This window comes from Crocuta crocuta, unplaced genomic scaffold, assembly GCF_008692635.1.
Source record: "Crocuta crocuta isolate KB4526 unplaced genomic scaffold, BGI_CrCroc_1.0 scaffold24, whole genome shotgun sequence".
Lineage (NCBI taxonomy): Eukaryota > Metazoa > Chordata > Mammalia > Carnivora > Hyaenidae > Crocuta > Crocuta crocuta.
Window position 1 is genome coordinate 12,020,237 of NW_027530974.1, and position 23,702 is coordinate 12,043,938.

Genomic DNA, 23,702 nt, shown 5'->3' on the forward strand with positions numbered 1-23,702 from the left:
ATATTAAAGTCTTATTCATTCTTTCGAATGCTACCTTTCAAATAACAGAATTTTACTTCTTGAATAGATTAAAATCTTGATCAAAGCCAATAAAGAAAATTACCTAAAGACAATTGAGAGCAAATAATCTAAATGAGACTGAATGCTCGAAAAAAAAAGTAGCATGTCCCATTATCTAATAAAGAAAAGTATAAAGCCACCTAAGCCACCTATTTTATTTATTCAGAGACTGTGTGTCATTATACTTCTAATAAGCAAAAACACAAGTCTTGCTCTAAACAATGTCACCTAAGCATTACACATTGATTGAAGTGTAAACACACTAATTAAGACTTATCCTTTCATATATGATATGTCTGATGAATTTCTAGAAACGTCATGTGAAGACAAATTAGTTACTGGAGAAGTACCATTCTTCCCAGGCAGGCACCACTTTAAGTTTCTTGATTTCATTTATCTGTATATTTGGCAAGTCATTATGAAGGGATGGTGGTAAGAACTTAAGTATAAGCAAAACACAGTGCCATTCTCTGTATAAAAATAAAAGACTCAAATGCAGATACTTCAGGAGTGGAAAGGGATTTAAATCATCAAATTCACAGAGAAACAAATTTAGATCTATTCCAAGTTTTGAAGCTAAACAAGTAGTTCAAGTACACACAAAAATACAGGGGTCTTTTTGGCTCTGTCACTAGTTGTTACTTTCTAACAGGTGGATGAATTACTCAATGTCTACTAAATAGCAGGGTTTAAGCACGGTAATAATCCTGTGAAATAATTATGATTCGCATTACAAAGATAGAGAAAGTGAAGACGGGGGTAAATTAACTTGCTCTTGGTCTACACTGCGACAGACGAGGGACTGGAACACAGATTAATCTGACAACAAATCTAAGTTTAGTTCTACTTTAGTAGACCTACTTCATCTTTATTCTCTGATTTTATGCCTTACTTCCTTGATTTAATGGTTATTACAAATATTTTCACTACAAAATCAGGTCAAGATTAAGAGCAGGTAATTTGGAAGTGAATAGATGATGCTTGGAGATCTTTCATGGCAAAAAGCTAAGAGGATGTATTTAACAACAACGGATCGATCAAGCAACCAAAATCTGAAACGAAACGAATACTGTGTCCAACACTAAGAAAGAGACTTGCACTGGATTCGGGAAATAAACGGTAATGCAACGTGTGCAAATGCCCAGATTCCGAATCAACCAACCTAGCGAGTTTTTACAATTCTAAGCCGGAGATAAGTGAGCTACTTGTTCCAACCCTCCCTTGTTTCTTCCGCAGAAAATGGAGACCCAACAAGTGGCAGGTAGCACGCGTCTCTGATACCCAGGCAAAGGAAGGACCGCAAGCCTCTCCACTTCCGGCACATGATTCTTCCCACACAACTCTGAAACCAAACTTTGACACCTTAAAACAAAACTATACAAAAGCAAACACTCTTTGTACAGAGTGAAAGGCAATCCTGTTTGTTACGCAGAATGTGACTCTGATCTCAGCACTGCTCAGAGCCGCTTTACCAAGGGTACGCTAATCTAAATTTTCCTAAAGAATTCGGGAAAATAATCCTAACAACACCAGAAAAGAAAAGCAACACTCAGGAGTACTCCAATAAAAACCATGCCATGACACAGCTTAAGACTTCCCTGTGACAAGACATGCCACAAACGTCGAGACAACGGACTTTACAGGGAAAAAAATCAGCTACATATATAAGGATCAACATTCCCAATGTAAACAATATTCTCACAATACAGGACAAAGATTAATAGGCCAACTCGATTTTTAGAGTGGTGATAGCTATACAGGCAATTTGCAGAAGAAACGTAAAATAACAATGGAAATATGAAGAGATACTTAACCTCACTGACTCGCCTAACATACACATTAAAACAAGAATTTTTTGTCCATTAGATTAACATTTTAAAAGCCAAGACTACCCAATGCTGATGAAGGTTGAGACAGTAAGCCCTCTCATCCACTGTACATAGTAATGTAAACAGATGTAATCGTTTAAGAAAGAAATTTGGCAAAATTATTGATACTGACAAAGCAATTTCCCTTGTAAGAATTAAATCCTACACAGAGGGGAGGGGGGGAATGGTCATGGAGGAGGGCACTCGTGGGGATGAGCACTGGGTGTTATGAGGAAACTAATTTGACAATAAACTATTTCTTTAAAAAAAAAAAAATCCTACACAGAAACAAACAGAATGCCCTGCAGCATTATTTCAATGGAAAAATATTTAAAAGAATTTCCATTCACAAGTTACGGTATTACATACCACATTCATCGAAACTCAGACTCCAAGAATTCTAAGACATACCATCATTTTATGTGTAAGAAAAAACACTGCCCATTAAATGTGGCAAGCCACAGATTCTAAGATGCACCCCAATGTTATAAATATCAAAACAAAAACAGAAGGGCACCTGGTTGGCTCAGCCGGTTAAGCATCTGACTGCAGCTCAGGTCATGATCTCACAGGTTTGTGAGTTTGAGCCTCACACTGCGCTCTGTGCTGAGGTGAGGAGCCTATTGGGATTCTCTCTCTCTTCCTCTCTCTGCCCCTCTTTCTTCCCCACTCATTCTCTCTCACAAACATAAACAGCCTCAAAAAATTAAGTGTAAAAATATGAAAAAATATGCATCTCAGAAATTGTGGTAGTATACCGTACAATAAGATATTGCAAAAACAAGAGTAAAAAATTTGTATGCTGACACAGAAAGATATCATATACATTCCTAAATGCACAAAAGCAACCTAGAGACTAGTACAGAAACTGACCTCACCTTTGCTGTAAACATTTAAATAATGGACACACTGGCTAACCTAAATTTAGAAACAGACCCGGAAGGACATATACTCAACACAGCCATCGTATCTAAACAGGCTGGAATTACGAGAAACTGCTCTCTTGTATATTTCTGTGTTTAAAACATTTACTATTCAAATGCTTAACACTGTGTATTACGTCTATAATCAGAACGTGATGAATAAAAACTAGAAGTGGTAAAGTCAGCCGGATTCGGTGAAAAGTAACTATATTTTTTATTCCACTTGCTTAACTTTAAACCTGAAGAACTGAGGAGAAAGGGAGTAGCCCTTAGGTACCTAAACTATACATTAAAAAAAAAAAAACAACTCTAACAGACTATTTCACTTGCTGGACAACAGATTTCTGAAAACAACGCAACGGTTCTCAGCACAGTCACTGAGCTGTGCAACAACCATCACCACTGTTTACTTTTACAACATTTTCCTCATTCTAAAAAGTAACCTTGTGTCTATTAGCATCACTTGCGGCTGCCCCTCCAGGTAACCCCTGACTGCCACTCCTCAGCTCTCTGACCCTACACATGTGCCTGCTCCAGACCCATCACACAGATAGAATTCACACAATGTGTGGCCTTTTGTGACTGTTTTCTCTCATTTAGCAGAAAGTTTTCAAGGTTCTTCTGTGACACAGCATGAATCTAGGTTGTGGTTTTATGTAAAACACGGTCTTCTAGAAAACTTGCTGAATTAAAAAAAAAAAAGATCACCCCTTCTCATGTAGAATTAGACAAAAATGAAAATAAGTCTCCATGAAGAGAAAAGAAAAACAGATCCCCTAATTTCTATTAACCTGTGAAAGACAAAGAGAGATTAAATATAATATTCAAAAACTAAATATATACAAAATCAAATTCAGTAGCATAATCTTGTTCCAAAGATGTTTTCTGAGGAAAATGAAAGCAAATAATGTATCTGTAAAAAGTCCACTTCAAATCAGCTTAAAGAACTGGAAAATAGCATCATTTTAAAGGAGAACAGCTTCTGTAACAAAAAGGAAAGAATTTACCTAATCCCAAAGTGAATTAGTTTATAGCTAGACATATCTCAAACTGGTGAGGTGAGCTGGGGAAGAAAGATTATTCTGGAAAAGATGTAAGGTTTTCAAAACCATGTACACACCCTAGGTTCCATGAGAAGTGGAATATAGTCTAGATCAACTTTTTGTCTGTAAATACACCCTCTACCAGGATTTAATGTTATAACTGGCCAGTGAGAGTTCACAGGTAGAGAACATACAAAGCCTTCATTGGTGGGGCCCTTAAGGGAAAGATTCACTTTTTCTTTCCTTTTCAAGTAGCGAAATGCTGTGCTGCATGTGCAAGTCCCAGAAGATCTCAGAATCGTAAGAATAAAAAACTCTCAGAACCACTGTATTTAAAAAAACCCCAAAACTTGTAACACCACGTAACTACCACTTTACTCACTGTTGTTAAAAAGCTAAATACTACCACTGATTAATTATAGACAAGGCAAAAAACACAACCGGTGATTCTAAAATGGGACCAAAGTAACCAGAAGGCAACACAAAAATAGTCAACAGGCTTAGTCTTTTTCAAATTGTCACCACTCGGGCAAGTGAGGACAAGAGCTCATAACACATCTGCTTGTTCCGGCAAGTCGGTTCGACTTACTTTGGGTCACAAAAAGAGGAAAAAACGCGGCTAACACCCAACCACCTAAGCCCTTTAGCCAACTACAAATGAAACTTCAGTGTTGCCCGAGGGCCCTGTGATGGTTCTGAGCCGGGCACCCCCTCCCCCCCCACCTGCCCTTCCCCAGACACTGTTCTCTAAAGCCTCCCCTCCACGGGTCACATGATTCCCACCTTGGCCACGCACAGCGTACTTCTCCCTTTATATTAACTTGTTTGCCTGCTACTGAATCCTTCTCATCAGCGAATAAACATCCTAGTAAATCAAAACATCTTTCATTGCTCCCACTTCCACCACCAGCCCCTACATCGCACTTGTTTCCTCCCCAGCGCAGTCAAAATCCTCCACGAGGTTGTCCGTACTCTGTGATTTCCCTCCTCCTATTCGCTCTTAAGCCCTTTCCAGTAAAGATTTCTCCATCACTCAGTCGGCTGAAATTCTGTCCACGCCACCAGCGACCTCTGCTCTGCGTAAACCCGCCGGTCAATTCTCAGTCCTCCGCTTACATGAACTATCACAGGGGCATCTGACACAGCCGCTAAGTCCTTCCTTCTAGAGATGGTTTCTTCACTTGGCTTTGCGGACACACTCCATTCTAAGCCTGCCTCCTACCTCACCGATCGCTCCTTCTCAACCTCCCTTTGCTGCTCCCGTCTCTTCTCCCGACCACGCATGCCCCTCTTCTCTGCCTACACACACTCCCTCGCTGACGTCAAGCAGTCTCATGACTTTACATTGAAATACCGAAGTGCCAAAGACTCCCAGGTTCTCATCTCCAGCTCAGATCACTCTCTTGAATTCTGTGAACTTGGCCACTCCATTTCACTTACCCAAAACTGAACTCCAGATCCACCGCCACTCAAAGCCTGCTTCCTCTACACACAGCCTTCTATCAGTAAGTGACACCACCATCCTTTCCACTCCTCAGGCCAAGAATCTCCGAGTCCTACCCTCTTTCTCGTATGGTCATCTCCAATCCATCAGACAATTCTCTCGGCTCTGGCTCTCAGGTGGGATTTTGTTCAAATCATACTGATTTTGGTTTTTTAATTTAACTCCTTATCTGGAACTTACTTTGGTACAAACACAAGACAGAATCTCAAGATTACATATTTTTTCAAAAAGATAAACACTTGTTCCATTACTGCTTATTAAATGATGCTTCCTGCTGAGCGTGTTGATTTCAGGCTCCAAATTTTCCTTGTCTTAGCAAAGTTGTTTTCTAGGATTTCTTTCGATTTCTTCTTTTCTTTTCCCCAGAATTTTCTTCAGGAATATTAATAATCTATAGGTGGGATGACTATTCTCTGCCTCTGATCCTCCTGTCACTTTTCTTAAAACATCTCAGAAACTGGAATGTGCCTTATAATCAAGGGCACCTTACATGTGTCTGGTCAGGCAGCTGTCGCTGTGCCTGCACAGGTGTGAATTTGTTACAAGAGCGTTTTTCCTGGTGAAACAGGGATAACTGCAATTTCAGTCAAAAAGTCATGTATGGACCAATTAAGAAAGAAGTATCAGAGTCCTGATGGTTGTCAGAAAATCTCTGGTTAGTACTTTTTGGGAATATAAAAAGGGCTACCATCAAGGCCTACGCAATGGCATCAGGAGGTTAGAAGAAAATGCCAGACACATAACAGACAGCTCTGAAGAAATGTTCTCAACAGCACAGAAGACACCATCGCATAGAAAACCATAGACATCAACTCTGAAAAGTGGTTTCAAAGGTCAGACTCTAGACATTAAGTTTGGGGAATGCCTTCAGCAATCTACATTGCATATCGTATTCTTGTTAGGTGCGCAACGAGTGATACTGCTGAAGCACCTATATTTACACAGGCAAAGAGAGAATTCAGTGAATACAAAATAAAAATTCAGGTGATAAGAAAGCATCCTATCGTTGTCAGTTAGATTTTTCCCTTAGTGTCTGTCATATGTGATGCACATGACAATGGACAGTCTTTGACTGACAGTGTATCTAGAATCACACCAGTTCTCACATCTCCAATGAGGGGAGTCACCATCATCTCCCGCCTCAGTCTCTGCAATGGCCTCCTCATAGGTCTGCTGGCTTCTACCCTTACTCCCTGCCCCCGTCTAGGTCTCAACCTGGGTGAGTGACCCTTTAAAACTTAGGTTATACCTCAAACCCTGCAGGGTCTCTGCCTCTCACTCAAAGAACATGCCGAGTCCCTACAATGGCTCTCAAGGCCTCTGTGGTCTAGCTCAGCCTCTCCCACCAGGGCCTCTGCCTCCCCTAGCGCTCCCTTGCGCTCCTGCCTCAGAAGGGCTCCCCTCACCGTTCCCTCGGCCTGTGGCCTGTGACCTTCTCTACATACCCGCTGAGTGGACTCCTTCGCCTCAAGTCTCTGCTTGAGACTCATCCCGTGCAAAGGTGAGCAAACTGCACAACTCACCTTCTGTCTTTGCTACTCGCACGTTTTCTTTCTTTAAAAAGTACTTAAAATAGGCTATAATTTACCTGCTACTATGATATACTTGTACACTTATAATATATTGTTTATGCTCTATTCCCCTGCCTGGCTACTTCAAGGGGACAGAGACCTCCACCTGTTTTGATGATGTATCCCGAGCATAGGCCCTGTCACCAGCAGCCACTCAATATACAACTGCGTTAACGGATGACCAGAACTGCTGCATGGCCTCTTGCGGAAAAGTTCCGGGGTACCAAGTGAATGCAGGGACATTACAGGGCATATTCTCAGTATCAATTCTGATATATTTTTTAAAGCTACAACGAAGTTCCCTCGCACCATGACACCCCTTTAAAACTTAGGAATTTGGAGCTTAATTTCTCAAGTGCACAACAGTGGTGGCTGGAGGAAGGACCTCTATTCTATGCATGGCATGCAAAATGTAACATTGATAATTATCAGTAAGACTGAGTTCCAAACATGCTTAATACTGGTTTCTTTAATGTCTTTTAATTAAAAATGCAACACTGCTTTTAAAAGAAAGGATGGCTTACCGGGAGGTCGGTGAAAGCAATACCTAAAAAACAGACAGACAAAAACCAAAAAAAAGTGGCATTAGAAATGGTTTTTCAAAGGCAGACGACAGAGACAAGCTGAACTGAATTTCTAACTGAAAACAAGGGAAGGGATGGCAAAGGAAGGAAAGGGAAAACCTAAAGGCCAAATATAAAATGATGAGACCAGCATTTTTTTTCAATCACCCCAACAGAGGTTGGAGTGAATGCTACCCACACACCAAGTTTTCTTACGGGGTACCACTTTGAAAACCGGTTTAAACACGTCTCCTAGGCTATGTGAGCGCCCCTTCAAGAAAGCCGGTTGTGTGACAGCCGCATTTGATTTGTGACCCACACACAAGCCGCTCTTTCCAGTCTTATCACTTCATCTTCCTCACTTAGATTTAGTTCTTCAGCAATTTGGGGAGGAAGGGAAAGGAGATTTCTTTTGTTACCAAGGAAAAAAAGTGGACAATGCAAGATACAGTATTTTTGCTCCTTAGAAAAAATTTTTTCCCATGAAAGTACAATCTGAAATAAGTTTTGACTATTCTGTGAGGAGAGTCAATTCCTCATGCAGAGGATCAAGATTTACACAGTTGAGAACTCATGAACGTCCGGACGAACACAGTCATGCTCCAAATATACTTGAATAATGTGACGTCACTGGAGTAAGTCTACCGGCATCCCCGAAGTGATAACATAATAATCTCTCTGCAAGTATTTAAATACATTACTTAGCAGAAAATGCAATAATAAGTAAACCAAACATTTCTGTAGGATCTCATTGATAGGTTTAAAAAAATGAGCTCCAGAAAAACAGGAGGAGGTGTTGTTGGTTTGTCAGTTAGTCTCAGTTCTTCCAGTCTAAATACACATTAAAACAAAACAAAACAAAACAAAAAACCACACACCAGCACCGCGGCCTCTTTGGTGTTGATCATCACCTAAAAATTGAGGGCGTTTCTGTTCATTTATCTTTATGGTCTCTCTCCACTTGAGACTTTGTGGCTCTGTGATTGTGCTGTACCGTCAGAAAACACAACTATCTGATATTAAAGTAATAAAACCGCAAGGCAAACAGACTATACATCTCTATGGTTTTTAGTAAATGTGTAAAAATAGTGTTTTGTAGTCGAACTCTTGTTTTTATGACTTTTAAAAGCTGGTAAACTCTGACTGGCTTGTCAAAAGGAAAACCAAGCGACAACATTCCGATTACTTTTGGCTTCATGAATAAATAGAAAGCGAAGGGACTACAGGCCAAATGTGAAAATTTATTCTAAAATTTTCAGAAAACTAAACAGGATACAAAACCCAACAGGGAATATCTTGGCTATCATTCATATCTTTAGCATTTTTCGTAAATTAGCAGCCTGACAAATTATTTTCCTCAAAGACGTCTATTATAGCAAAGACTGTCTACTTTTACAGTTCCAGCAAAAGTTCCTCTTTGTTATTACTGAAATCTCCAGTCTTTACCAAAAACTCGAATGAAAAACCCAATTCCACAGATGAACATTTCTGAACATGGCCAAACACAGCAGCACTGCCCGAACACATTCGGACCACAAAAAGATGCCACGTTAACAAGTTAGTATCCTTATTTAAATTTTACACAGAAGACAGTATTTTTAAATTTCTAATTCTGTGATTTGTCAAGAGGATTTTGCAAAAAGTGATCTTCGATTGATAGAAAACGAGTAAAAAAAAAATTCCAATTAAGTTAACCTGGATACCAAACTGTTTCTCCTTTAACTATTTTCTCAAATAAAACCTTCTCCACTTCTATTTCTATGATCAGTAAATGTGTATATTTGAAAAACTTCATGAAACAGAAACTAAATATGTATCAGCTTTTGGGTAGAAGTTATCCACTTCGGGAAGTACAGAACACCACTGTGGAAATATTTTATTTTTTAGGTGCCAGAATTCGGACCAAAGGCAAGCACGCCCCTGTGAAGAAGGTACGCACGTTCTGCTCGCTAGGCTGCACGGTCTCTCTGTCACAACTACTCACTTCTGCCACCGTAACAGGAAAGCAACCATGCACATTACACAAATGAATGGGTGTGGCTGTGTTCCAGTGACACTTTAAAAAAAAGACAGACCAATCCGGACCAGGAGCCATGGTCTGCTGGCCTCTGTCCTAGGGGAGTAAGTTTTTACTACTGGACCCCAGGCATCTAGCCCAGACCCTGGCAAACAAGGACAGTAAACAGCATTTAGTGCATACTCACTACGTGCCAGGCAATCGCCTAAGAACTTGGCATGCGTCATTTCAGTCGACTTGAACAACCAGAAAAAGGTGGGTGTTACAGTGATCCGATTTTACAAACTGAGGCACAGAGATATTAACCTGCTAAGGTCACATGGCCTTAGCCAGGAGACAAAGGCAAGCAACTAAAGAACCCGTTTTGACCGCTCTTACATTGCCTCTCTGTGTGCCTGACAAACGTCACATTTAGAAACGAATCATGACAAAGGTCTCAAATTTGCTTAAAATTAGAATGTGATTCCATCACTAAGTACCCTTTTCCTAAAAAGCATCTCACATTTTAAAAGCAGTCTCTTTTTCAAGAGAAAATCTCAATAGAAATATCTGTGAAACTCTAACAGGAAACAAAATCACAGCACCTATGGGGTTTCCAGCTCCCAAAATAGAATTTCTTCTCTAGAATAAAGTTTTAGAAACTGGAAAAGGCTAATTTGGGTTTTAAAAATATGTCTTCTTTTGCATCTTTGAGTCTTTAAAAGTCATTCCTCAAAGCATATTTCACCTAGTTTAATTTCAGATCAAATATCTTAAGCAACCAGGGCCCCTGAGGCCATCCTAGCAAACTGCTGGGTAAGTCAGAGCCAAGGCAGTGTTATAAAGAGGCTGCATCCTTCTGGAAACTGGCTGGCCAACGCAACCTGACCAGAAATACACACCTCTTGCCCGGTGTCCTGAATCAACATTCTTGTGCCAATGACAACAATACAAGGGTCTAGTATGGACCTTGGATGACCTTTTAGTCAGGCCGCACAGGACTGCAAAATCAGTATTAAAAATGAGAAGGAAAAAGTTGAAGCCAAATATCAATGTGAAGACATGAACTGTATGCCAAGAAAATACTGAGACGCTAAAAAGGAACAGCTCTTACCCATGTGGCAAAGCACTCAGAATTTTCTACTATGAAATGAGAAGGACACAACAGCTTTTATGTTCTACCAAGAACATCTATGATTTGCTTAAGGACACTATTCGCAGTCTATTTTTTCTATACTGTGGATGGGCCAACCGAACTTTTCGGCCTCTGAAGCTACGGAGTGGTCGCTTCCTTATGCTTTCCCTCTTCAGAAATAATTTGCTTTGCATCAAGGATTTTCCAAATAACGTGAAACCATGTTATTTATAAAGCATCAGTCTTGCTATCCTTTATAGCTTCCGTATAAAAACAAAACCAAAAAGACTTCTAAGAAAAGGGAGTGTGACAACCACACGCGATTCTGAATTTGAAGTGCTTTGGGTGCGTGTGCAACTAAAAGCCTAATTTCCTCCTCGTCTCATAGGCTTCTTCATGTTTTCATTAATCTATTTATTTTGTATTTGCCATCTGTCTTTTATCCTTAGAGATTCTGCTGTTAGTTTTTTGGTTTCAATTCTGCTCCTTTCTGCAGGACTGACCTGCGGTCATCATTGTTAGCAGGCCTGACCTTTTAGCAGGTCACGGCCTTTGGTGTGCTGGACAGTGTCAATCTTTTCCTTCATTACACCCCCGTACTACACAACAAACCAACAGCCCTTTCTTTCCCGCAGCACCTGTTACCTAGAGAGTGCAGTCAGGCTATGAAGTGCTTTACTCAAAGCAAAGCAGGAAACACTTAGCATTTCTATTACTAGAATAAATAAGTGAGCATGGGGATTATTTTCACAGTTATTCCCATACATGTGATACAAGGCGGCCTTCACAGAATACAAATTTTCACCATTTCCTCAACCTCCACCTGGAAGGAACAAAGAAATAATGTCCAGAGGCAACTATTTATAACAGACAACTCCATTGATAAGCGTGACTACCATGCTGTAAGTACAATAATCACAGTATTTGATTATTTTACATGCAATACATTATCTTAGTACCTAAGCTATGTCCATTCTTGGTGTAGAAGCAGGTATTGTTGATAAGGTTAACACAACAGCCAATGACATCACCAGTCGTAAAAGTTGGTCCATAAGGTTGTCCCGTTCCGGAAGAACAAAATGAATGTCCATCATCCCCATGATAACCATATGAATGTTTATCCCAGCCTAAAGAGAAAGTTCCAGTATATTTACAATGAAAAGTCAGGTTCCTCTGTACTAGAGCTATTCACTAAGATTATGACAAGAATGGTACAACAGACAACAGCACAAAGATAAAATTCCCAAATGTACATGTAAATTCTCAACAATTACACCATATGATTTCTACATGAAAATACTGCTTACAACACTAAAGAAAATAAATTTGCCACACAGAAGACTAAAACATGTATTACACAAAGACTCCTACCATTAAAAAAAAAATAGTCACATTTTCCATGCATATTTCCTTTGCTAACAGACCAAAGGAATTTTGCTTTGATTTGGCTTAAACACACACACGCTCCCCACGGCGTTTAATATAAAATAGGAGATTTTTCTTTCTATTTTTAAAAAGTTTCCCCCCAAAACTAATTTTTAACATTAGTGTATAATCCAAGAACCACTTGCATCTGATTAATGGTTTGAGAAACCGTTCTCCCATCTCAAATGACACCTTCCTTAATTTACTTTTCCTATCAGCCAACATTCCAGAATATTAAGCAAATGACAACAGGTTGAAAGCCAGGAATGTGCTGGGTATCGAAGAGAACCAATCATATGAAAATACTTAAAGTAGTTGATATAGCTAGGTACCGGAAGTTAAAATACCAAAACAAAACAAGCAAAAAATACAAAACAAAAAGCAGAGTAAATGTAAGTTTTGCTAAATACCATAAAATTTTAATTTCTTAAAACCATTCGGCTTCCAACTTTGAACTCATAATATAGGTGATTAAAAACAGAGAAAAATCAATTTGTTTAACTATTTCTAATTACTACTTCACATTTAGCCAGAAAGAAGTAGCTATAAGGCAGTACTATAATTCAATTACAAGTACCTGGTAGTCTATTCATGTTCACACCTTGAGCAGAAAGACCAATTCCCATGTAACTGTTAAAAAAAAAAGGGGGGGGCGGGGAGGGGAAGGAAGAAAAGCATGTTATTATAACCATATATGTAGAGAATTACCAAGCACTCTGAAACATCAGAACCCAGCCCAAATTGAAACTCCTAGAACAGCTACAAAAAAGTTATTACAATTCATTAAATAGCAAAAAGGACAATATTAAAGCATAATAGAACCCAGATTCACAGTAAATTCCTACTGTATTCATTCATAAATACACCTCAACTATTAGAAATAATTTTGCACTCTACTAACAACTCGAAAAAACTTTCTCCTTATCCACTCATAAATATTTACAATTAAGACTTCTAATAAAAAAAGTCTAGCAGGAAATGTGGAAGAAAAAGAAAAGAGGAATTAGGAAACAAATATATTTCTTAAAAAACAGTAAAGATTGAGACCACAAAAAAAGGAACACAGACTCAGATTTAGAAAAAATGTCAAATTCATATAAAAACATCTGAAATATTTAATAAAATTACATGTTAAAAGTATGTACTGTATGGTATCCATGTACTTATTTTTTAAGAGAGTTTTAGCCAACTGACAAAATCAAATTAAACATGGGACTCTTAATTTTTAATTTAAGAAACTAAAAGAATAAAATTATCTCCAAAAAAAAGAAATGGGATTTATTTTTAAAAGTTTATGAAACATTAATAAAACCTATAAAGACAGGAGGAAAGTGGAAAAATATAAAGCAATACACCTGTAAATACTGAGACCAAAAAAATAAATAAAACAGTAAACTCAATCCAGTTTGTTAAAAGGATAGTTGACTATGACTGCATCAAGATTTAAAATGACATTCGACAGGGTGGTTGGATGGCTCAGTCAGTTAAGCATCTGACTTCACCTCAGGTCATGATTTCACGGGTTCATGAGTTCAAGCCCTGCACTGGGCTCTGTGCTGGCAGCTCAGAGCCTGGAGCCTGCTTCAAAATCTGGATGCCCCCCACCCCCTAAAATAAACATTAAAATAAAATAAGATGGTATATGACAAATTTCAGCTACATTCCTAATAAAAACTCAAGCAAAATAAGAGTAAAAGGAAACTAAAATATGACACACTTCTCCCCAACTCTAATATGGCAAGATATTCAGCAGTAAACCCTGAAGCCATTTCTGCCAAAATCAGGACATGGAGTTGTCTACAACCATTAAACACTGTTTTGAAGTTTTCAGATAATTTAATAAAAATAATAAAAACAAATAATCAGTATAATAGTAAAAAATATAAAATAATCTTTATTTGTCGTTGCTATGATTATATACACAGAAAACTGCAGAGTCTCCTAAGAGCTTTGAGAATTACAGCAGACCCTGGAGTGACGCAGGGGCCTGTGCTGCTGACCCCCATGCAGTCAAATATGCAAGTATAACCTGATGACCCCAAAACTTAATTGTCTGCCATGGACCCGAAGCCTTATGAAGAATGTGAACAGTTAGCTGACACACAGTTTGTATATTATGCCCATTACACACTATACTCTCACAAGTTATAAGCGAAAGAGAGAAAATGTCAAGAAAATCATCAGGGAAAAAAAAAGTCTACTATACTGCATTTACTGAAAACAATCTGCATATAAATGTACCCAGGCAGTTCAAACCCGTGTTGTTCAGAGTCAACTATAATTATTTTGGCAAAGTGACTAGATACAAGACCAACATTTACATTTCTCTTCTAGTAGTAACCAGCTAAGAAAAAAAGTGGTGCGTGTAAATACACAGTCGCAAAACTACAGAAATCATAAAACAGGGATCTCAAGGCATAAAAACAATATATTAAAATAAAAACTATAAATACATGGATATATTATGTATTTGGCTAACCTGACAGTACAAAAAAGACTATCTTTCTAAAATTAGTATATACATGTAATAAGATTTAAGAAACACTCCCAAAGGATTTTCAAAACTAGGAAATGATTTTAAAGTTCATATGTAGAAATACAGAATTTTAGTCAAGAAAAGCAACATTTTTTAGACGAACAGTAATTTAGTGTTTGCCCCACCAGATATGAAAGGAGTGAGCTGAACTCACAAAAGCAAGATTACTAAGAAGGGCAGTAACTCTTGTCAAACGAGACAAATGAGAGTGACAAAACATCCAGAAACAACACTTAGCTATCTAGTCAAAAAGACTCAGCAAGCGTGTGTTTTGGTTCAACCCCTCTGTTTGGAACAGAACATGCAATGTAAGTAGGGGGAAAAGTAAAAGACTTATTAATGAGGTGCAAGACCCAAGTCTTTGAGAAGAAACACAAAGCTGTGAGCAGGGATATGAGACGGGCCCGCCAAGTTCTGGGCCTCTGAGCACACATTAACGGCCACAGGCTCCCCCTTTGGGGAAAACAAGGACTAGAAATGTTCCCCGGGAGGAACACCACCATGCTCACTGCTTCAGACCAAAGGCTGGACCAGGCTTCCGCTCCTGAAAGCGAGGGAAGAGCACGCCGCCATGGCTTTCGCCCGCTGACACCGGGGCCTGGTGACAGTGGCGGCGGTCTCCCAGGCAGCCCCCAGCAAAGCTGCCCGAATGACCGGGGACCGAGCCTGCAAGGCTGCTGGTCCCGTTGAACAGAGAGCCGGAAAACTCTTCTACCTGCTTTTAGTTTGGGGGCCCCGGTGTTCGAAAGCACAAACAGTCGTAAGGAGAAACTAAGGATAGAAAGAGATGCACAAAATGAAGAAAAACTTTAAATTTTCCAATCAAAACGAGACTACAGAAGCAAAATCCTGTCACATACCAAACACGGAGAGGCCGAGGAAATAAATGCAGAGGCTACAAGAACTCATTCTAGATGACACAAGTGGACAAGACAGAACATTTTAAAAAGTACAGTTAGGATATGTACAAGGAAATAGGAGTCTTCGGCACTGAGAGTTAAAGCAGGACATCAGTATTTATTAAGATATTTAGCTAATTTTCCACAACTAAAAACTAGATCATTGAACGGGAAGCGCACACACACACTGAAGAAGATAAAAATAAAGCCGCACGTGGACACACTGTAAAATATCAGTAACACGTAATCCTAAAAACTTCCAAAGAGAAAATGCAGACTATCTTCCTCAAAAAAAGACCACCACACTGACAGCAGATCTGCCCCAGCAGCAACTGATGGCAATCAACAATGGCACAAAGTACTAAGGGTAAAGAACTGTCTAGAACTTAAGGTATAGAACCTAGAACTTAATGCTCAGACGAAGTTTCGCTGCAAATGAGGGCAATATAAGCTATTTATAAAGACGATAAAACGCTAACCATTTACTAGCCACAGACCCTCACAAAAGAACTACTAGAAGATCTGCTTTAGTAGAAAGACAAGTGGAAAAAAAAAAAAACAAAACAGAAAAAATGCATGGGTCAAAGAAACCATAATCAGCACAAAACATGATGACATAGGTAACTAAAAATAATGAATTCCTTAAAAATACTATTTTAAAATTCTATAATCCATTATCTTAATCCATATCTAATATGCTAGAATACAATTACTGGCACTTTACCATTAATTAAGTAATTTACCATTAATTTAATTAATTAAAAACCTAGGAAAACATGACCCATATTCCAGAGAAACGAAACAAAACAGAATGACCCTGAGATGGTGAAGTGGTTGAAATTAAAATATAAAGACTAAAGCAGGGGTGCCTGGGTGGCTCAGTCAGTTGGGCGTCCGACTTTGGCTCATGACATGATCTCAGGGTCTGTGGGTTCGAGTCCCACGTCGGGCTCTGTGCTGACAGGTTGGAGCCTGGAGCCTGCTTTAGATTCTGTCTCCCACATCTCTCTGCCCCTCCCCCACTCATGCTGTCTCTCTCTCTCTCTCATAAATAAATAAATTTAAAAATTAAAAAAAAAAAGACTTTAAAGTAGCTCTTGTTACAATGCTCAGGGATGCAAAGGCAAATATGCTTGTAATCATTTCAACAAAGAAAAAAAAACAATAAAAAAAATTCTGGAGTTGAAAAATAGCTCTTGTAAGCACTTACTTATGTACTTCATGGCACCCTGGAAATGGCAAAATGAGTTAAGTAAACATGAAGACAGAGAGATCTGAAGAACAGAGAAAAAATAACCAGGGGTAAAAGAGAGTTCCCCGAGGCAATATCCAAAGGTCTAACACACATGTAACCTGACTCCCACGAGGAGAAAAAGAAAATGGGTTACAAATCTGAGAAAAATCTCTCAAATCTGGGATAAGACAAGCATTTACAGATTCAATAATCTAGGTTAAATGCAAAGGTTAAAATACAAGTTAAATACAAAGAAAAGCATACCTAGGCACAAATCACAAGCCAAAATGCTGAAAACTAAGAATAAAGTGAAATAGTGAAAGCAGCCAGGAAGAAAAAAAAAAAAAAGACCTGTTACTGTCACAGAAACACTGAGCTGCATACTCACTTGTGCGTTTCTCACAAGAAAATAAGAAGCCCAGAAGACAGTGAAATGAAATATCTATAAATTCAGAAACTGGGGGAGAGGAACTCATGCTGTATTATCATATTTAAGTTCCTTAAATTCACTGCACTCTACAAAATCATGCAATAAAAACCACAGTTCTTATGGGGAAAAAATGCGGCTAAGAGCATAGCATTCCAAAACTCTATCAGTTAACACATTAAAAAGAGAGAGAGGGAAGAACCCAATTTAAAAAAACAAAATTCAAAAAAAAAGCTTACACATACTAAACTGATTAAAATACATAAACACAATAATAAATATAGCACCTTCCACTGAAAAAGACCTGAAGTTCACTTGGGGAAGTGGGTGGCATGGGACTGCAGCTTGTGGGTTATTGTGAAGTGGTGGAAGGAAAGTTCTTTGACCAGGCAAATCTGCAGCAGCAGATGTGGATGGGTGTGGCCTGCAACATGCAGTGAACCAACTAGCTGGCAGATGTCTGAGGAGGTGCAGGGCATATAAGAACATGCTCAAATTACATAGCAATGAGGGAGTGGCAAATTTTTCAAATACATGAACAAGAAATTAATCTTTTTTCTTTTTTAATAATGTTTAGAGAGAGACAGAGCATGAGGGGGAAGGGGCAGAGAGAGAGGGAGACACAGAATGTGAAGCAGGCTGCAGGCTCTGAGCTGTCAGCACAGAGCCCGACGCGGGGCTCAAACCCACAAACCGTGAGATCATGACCTGAGCTGAAGTTGGACACTTAACCAACTGAGCCACCCAGGCGCCCGGAACATACACATTCTTGATTGACTTAGTATATTTATTACATGATGACAATGTAACACAAAACTTTTTAAAGCCCGGTGACCTCTTCCCACATTTCTGCCACTCACACCACAAGAATGTCACCATTCTTGATTTAGTGAATGCTGCCTAACTCAATGAGACACACAACAGACATCTCATCAGAAACAATGGAAGCCAGAGGCAGTGGGATGACACCTGGCAATGCTGAAAGAAAAATCTGTAAAGCAAGAATTCTATATTGAGCAAAACTATACTTCAAAAACAGACAAACTAAGATATTCCCAAATAAACAAAAACTGGAAACTTGTCACTAACAAACCTGCATAATAAGAAATGATGAGGCATAAAAGAAACTAGAGAGTAACTCAAATCCATACAAAGCAAGGACATCAATAAAGATAACTACATAAGTAAATATAAAAGACAGTATAAATGGTTGTTTCTTACGCTCTTTTCCTATATAAAAAATATAAAGCAATAATTGTAACTCTTCAGATTTAAATTGTATACAGAGAGAATTTTATGACATCAACAGTAAAAAGGAGAAGGAAGAAGATATGTTAGGAAGCAAAATTTAACATACTATTCGAATTAAGTTGGTATGAGTCCAAATTACATTTTTATGTTAAGGTTTCATCTGAGTAATTCTCCACAGCAACCACCAACAAAATAACTCAAAAACTACAGAAAAGAAACGACAACCAAATTGAAAGGTATACTAGAAAACACCTAATTCACACAAAAGAAAGCAATAATGGAAAAGCAAAGAAAGAAAAAGATGTAACACATGTAATAAATATCAAAATGGCAGACTTAAATCCTACGTTATCAGCAATGACAAGAAATACAAATGGATAAAATCATCCAATTAAAAGATAGAGGTTCATAGAATAGTGTTTTTCTTTAAAAAATGATACATTGTCTACGGTGGACACTTTAGATTTCAACACACAAGATGAAAATAAAAGGAAGGAAGAAGACATACTAAATAGCACTCAAATGAAAATTAAGTATCTATTACTTATACCAGACAAAATAGACTTTAAGACAAAAGGTGCTACTAGAAACAAAAGGATATATTCTATCATGATAAAAGGGTCAATACATCAAGAAAACATAACAATTCTACACAAATACAAACCCAACAACAGAGCCCTATTTAAAGCAAAGACTAGGGGCGTCTGGGTGGCTCAGTCGGTTGAGCGTCCGACTTCGGCTCAGGTCATGACCTCACGGTTCCTGGGTTCGAGCCCCACGTCAGGCTTTGTGCTGACAGCTAGCTCAGAGCCTGGAGCCTGTTTCAGATTCTGTATCTCCCTCTCTCTCTCTGACCCTCCCCTGTTCATGCTCGCTCTCTCTCTCTCTCTCTAATAAATAAAACATATAAAAATAAAAAATAATAAAGCAAAGAGTCAAAGAATTAAAAGAAATACACAATTCACAATAATGGTTGAAAACGTCAACAACTCATTTTGACAGATGAAACAATGAGAGAATCAACAAAGAAATGCAAATTTGAAAACCTGTAAGCCAACTGGAACTAACAGACATCTACAGTACAGAACTCTCCACCAACCTGGGCGGAGTGATCTTCTCAAGGGCTCACAGAAGAATCTCCAGGATCTATCAGGCCATAAAACAAGCCTCAACAAATTTAAGATAACTGAAATCATATACAGTATATTCTCCAACTACAGGAAATTAAATTAGAAATTACAAACATGGGGCACCTGGGTGGCTCAACTGGTTAAAGTGTCCAACTCTTGATTTTGGCTCAAGTCATGATCTCCCCTTTCATGAGATGGAGCCCTGTGCTGTCAGCAGAGAGCCTGCTTGGGATTCTCTCTGCCTCTCTCTCTGCCCCTTGCTCGCTCTCTCGATAAATGAACATTTAAAAAATTTAAAGAAATCCTGAGTACAATAAAAATTGGAATGTAACACAAATATGTGGAAACGAAACAACACATTCCTAAAAATTTACAAAGAAACCACAAAGGAAATTAGAAAATACTTAGAAATGAAGGAGAATGAAAACATAATACACCAAACTTATGGGATGCATCTAACGTAGTATGTAGAAGGAAATTTATAGCTGCAATTGCCTATATTTAAAAAAGAAGTATCTCATGGCACCTGGCTGGCTCAGTTGATAGAGTATGCGACTCTTGATCTTGGGGATGTACGTTCGAGCCCCATGTTGGCTATAGAGAAGGAAAGAAAGAAAGAAAAGAAAGAAAAGAAAAAAAAGAGAAAGAAAGAAAGGAAAGAAAGAGAAAGAAAGGAAAGAAAGAAAAGAACAGAAAAGAAAAGAAAAGAAAGGAAAAGAAAAGAAAAGAAAGGAAAAGAAAAGAAAAGAAAGGAAAAGAAAAGAAAAGAAAGGAAAAGAAAAGAAAAGAAAGAAAAGAAAGAAAGAAAGAAAGGAAGGAAGGAAGGAAGGGAGAAAGAAAAGATCTCTAATAAATAATCCAACCAGGAGATTAAAACAAACAGAAAAAAACTAACAAACCCCAAGCAAGCACTGAGATTAGGTTAAAGATTAGAACAGAAGTAAATGCAATAAAGACAAGAAAAGCAATAGAATCAATGAACCCAAAAGGTGGTTCTACTTAGAGGAAAAAAAGACTCAATAAGAGCCGGAAAAAAAGAATGGTAATTATACCAAAGTAAAAAACGATTTTAAGGAAATAAGAATTATAAGAAACTACTATGAATATAGCAACATATAACAAACTATTTAAAATGGATAAATTCCTAAAAAGTCATAAACTATCAAAACTGAACAGCACTCTTAAAACTTGCCACAAACAAAAGCCCATGCTCAGACGGCTTCACTGGAGAATTCTACCAAACATTAAAATGATCACCAATCCTCGGACTCCTGCCCGCAAATTAGGAATATTTTCTAACTAATTCTACAGGGCCAAAGTGACCCTGTTGTCAAAATCAGACAGATACCACAAGAAAACAACAGAAAATATCCTTTACGAGTACAGATGCTCAATGTTCTACTAGCAAACCAAATTCGGGAACACACAGACAAGGAATATACAGCATGACCAAGAGAAATTCATCCTACAAATACAGGTTGGTTTAGAAACATAATCAATGTAATACACCATATTACAGAATAAAGAAAAAAAACAACTTGATCATTGACACAGAAAAAGAATTAGACAAAATTCAGCATCTCTTCTTTGTAACAACACTCAACAAGTTAGGAATAAAAGGGAACCTCCTAACCTGGTAAAAAGTATCTATTAAAAAAAATCCATAGCTAACATCATACTTACTGGTAAAAGACTGAATGCTTCCCCCTTAAAATCATGAACAAGAAAAGGATGACCCCTTTGGAGGTTCCTGCTTGGGCAATAAGGCAAGAAAAAGAAAAGGCATCCATATTGTAAAGATAGAAAGAAACATACCCCATTCACATACAGCACAATTTTGTACATAAAACACCCTCAGAATCCTTACCAAAAAAACTACTAAACAAGTTCAGGAAGATTGCAGGATACAAGTTCAATATGGAAAACTCAGTTTTCTTTCTACTTTCTGCAACAATTTGAAAATAAATTTAAGAAAAACAATTCCATTTACAACAGAATCAAAAAGATTATCCAGAAATAAAATTAACAAAAAAGTGCAAGACTTGAACACTAAAAACCAGAAAACATTGTTGAAAGAAATTAAAGAACATCTAAATAAATGGAAAGATAACCATATTCATGGATTGAAAGAATACTGTCAATACTGGTAAGATGGCAATACTGTCCTAATTAATCTAGAGATTCAAGGCAATCCTTATCAAAATTCTAACTTGCTTTTCTGCAGAAATGGAGAAATTCATCCTGAAATTCATATGGAAATACAACTGGGCCAAGGAGAACTGATATATCTTGAAAAAGAAAAAACTTGGTGGACTCACACTTCACAGTGTTAGAACTCGCTATAAAGTTACAGTACTTAAGACAGTGTATTATTACTGGCTTAACAACAGACATGTGTATTAATGCAAAAGAACTGAGAGTTTAGAAATTAACCCTTACGTTTATGGTCAAGTGATTAGGATGAGACAAGACAATTTAATGGAAAAAACAATAGTCTTTCAACAACTGAGGCAGGCACGAGATGTATCTAGGCAAAAGAATTAAAACAAACCCATACCTCAACACAATATATATAAAAATTTACTCAAAATGAATTAGAGAACTAATAGCAAGAGCTAAAAGTATTAACTCTTAGACAAAAACACCCGGGTAAATTTTCATAACCTTGACAATAGTTTCTTAGATATTACACCAAAAACATAAGTAACAACCACAAAAAGATAAACTAGACTTCATAAAAATATAAAACTTTTGGGGCGCCTGGGTGGCTTAGTCGGTTAAGCGTCCGACTTTCGCTTAGGTCATGATCTCGCGGTTCGTGGGTTCGAGCCCCGCGTCGGGCTCTGTGCTGACTGCCAGCTCAGAGCCCGGAGCCTGTTTCAGTCTGTGACTCCCTCTCTCTCTGACCCTCCCCTGCTCACGCTGTCTCTCTCTCTCTCTCTCTCCTAGAAATAAATAAAACATTAAAAAAAAAATTAAAAAAATATATAAAACTTTTGTGCTCTGAAGAGTATCGTCAAGGAATTTAAAACAGGAGAAAATCGATGCCAATCATATAGTTCTCCGGGACTTCTAATCAGAATACATAAACAACTCTTACAACTTAGCAATAAAAAGAAAATCCAACTATGACCAAAGAACCTGAACAGACATTTCTCCAACGAAAATATGCAAATAGCCAGTAAGTAGATGAAACGATGTTCAATATCACTAGTCATTAAGGAAACGCAAATCAAAATCATTAGGAAATCGCATTTCACACACCCTATGAAAACTAGAATCAAGAATACATGTTTTGGCAAGAGCGAGCATTTAGAACTTTCACAGCTGATGACAATGTAAAGCAGTGCAGTCACTCTGGAAACCTGTCTGGAAGCTCCTTGAAATGGGAATCATGGAGTTTCTTTATGACCTGGCAATTCAACTCCTGGCCTCTATCCCGGAAAAACGAAAACATATCCACACAGAAACGTTACACAAATATTCATAACAGCACCATTCCGAATTGCTAGAAATGTGTTTCTGGCTACTGATGAATAAACAAAATGTGATATATCCCTACAATGGAATATTATTTGGCAACAAAAAGGAATTGAATATTAATAAATGCTGCAACAGGAATAAACGTTGAAAACATTATGTTAAGGTAAATAAGCCAGAAACAAAGGCCACATGCTGTGACTGCATTTATATGAAATGCCCACGGTAGGCAAATCTATAGAAACAAAACAGGAAAGTGGGTTGCCTGTGACTGGGAAAAGGGACTGCTAATTAGTATGAAGTTTCTTTTTCACGCAATGAAAATGTTCTAAAATTAAACAGCGGTGAGGACAGCACAATTCCGTGAATATACTAAAAACTACCTAACCGTATGCTTTTAAGGGTAAATTTTTATGACTACAAATTATATCTCAATAAAACTCTCATTTTAAAACATAAACAGAAGGACTTTTGTTTTCAGAGCCAAGCTGTAAAGAGCTTGGAATCTGTCACTCCCTTCCCCACAACAAGAAAACAAAGTTGAACAAATAAAAAGGCTACAACTCTGCGTGATTGCAGAGAATCAGAGCTCACCATGAGCAGGAGCCTCTGAAGAGAGTCACTGGCAGGAATACTTTACAAAAGGTACCGGTGAGG

General features: G+C 38.1%; 1 protein-coding gene across 3 annotated transcripts in view; it reads right to left on the reverse strand.

The window, feature by feature from the left end:
* Positions 1 to 23,702, reverse strand: part of RANBP9 (RAN binding protein 9) — an 82,442-nt gene that overhangs the window by 24,298 nt on the left and 34,442 nt on the right. For 2 of the 3 annotated variants that reach the window (XM_077770118.1, XM_077770117.1), the window contains 3 exons: positions 12,666 to 12,718; positions 11,623 to 11,790; positions 7,494 to 7,516 (listed from right to left, as the gene is read on the reverse strand). In XM_077770118.1, the coding sequence (XP_077626244.1) occupies positions 7,494 to 7,516; positions 11,623 to 11,790; positions 12,666 to 12,714 (240 nt within the window). In that variant the 5' untranslated portion in view covers positions 12,715 to 12,718. The remainder of the gene's footprint in view (positions 1 to 7,493; positions 7,517 to 11,622; positions 11,791 to 12,665; positions 12,719 to 23,702) is intronic. The other variant, XM_077770119.1, reaches the window with a different exon arrangement.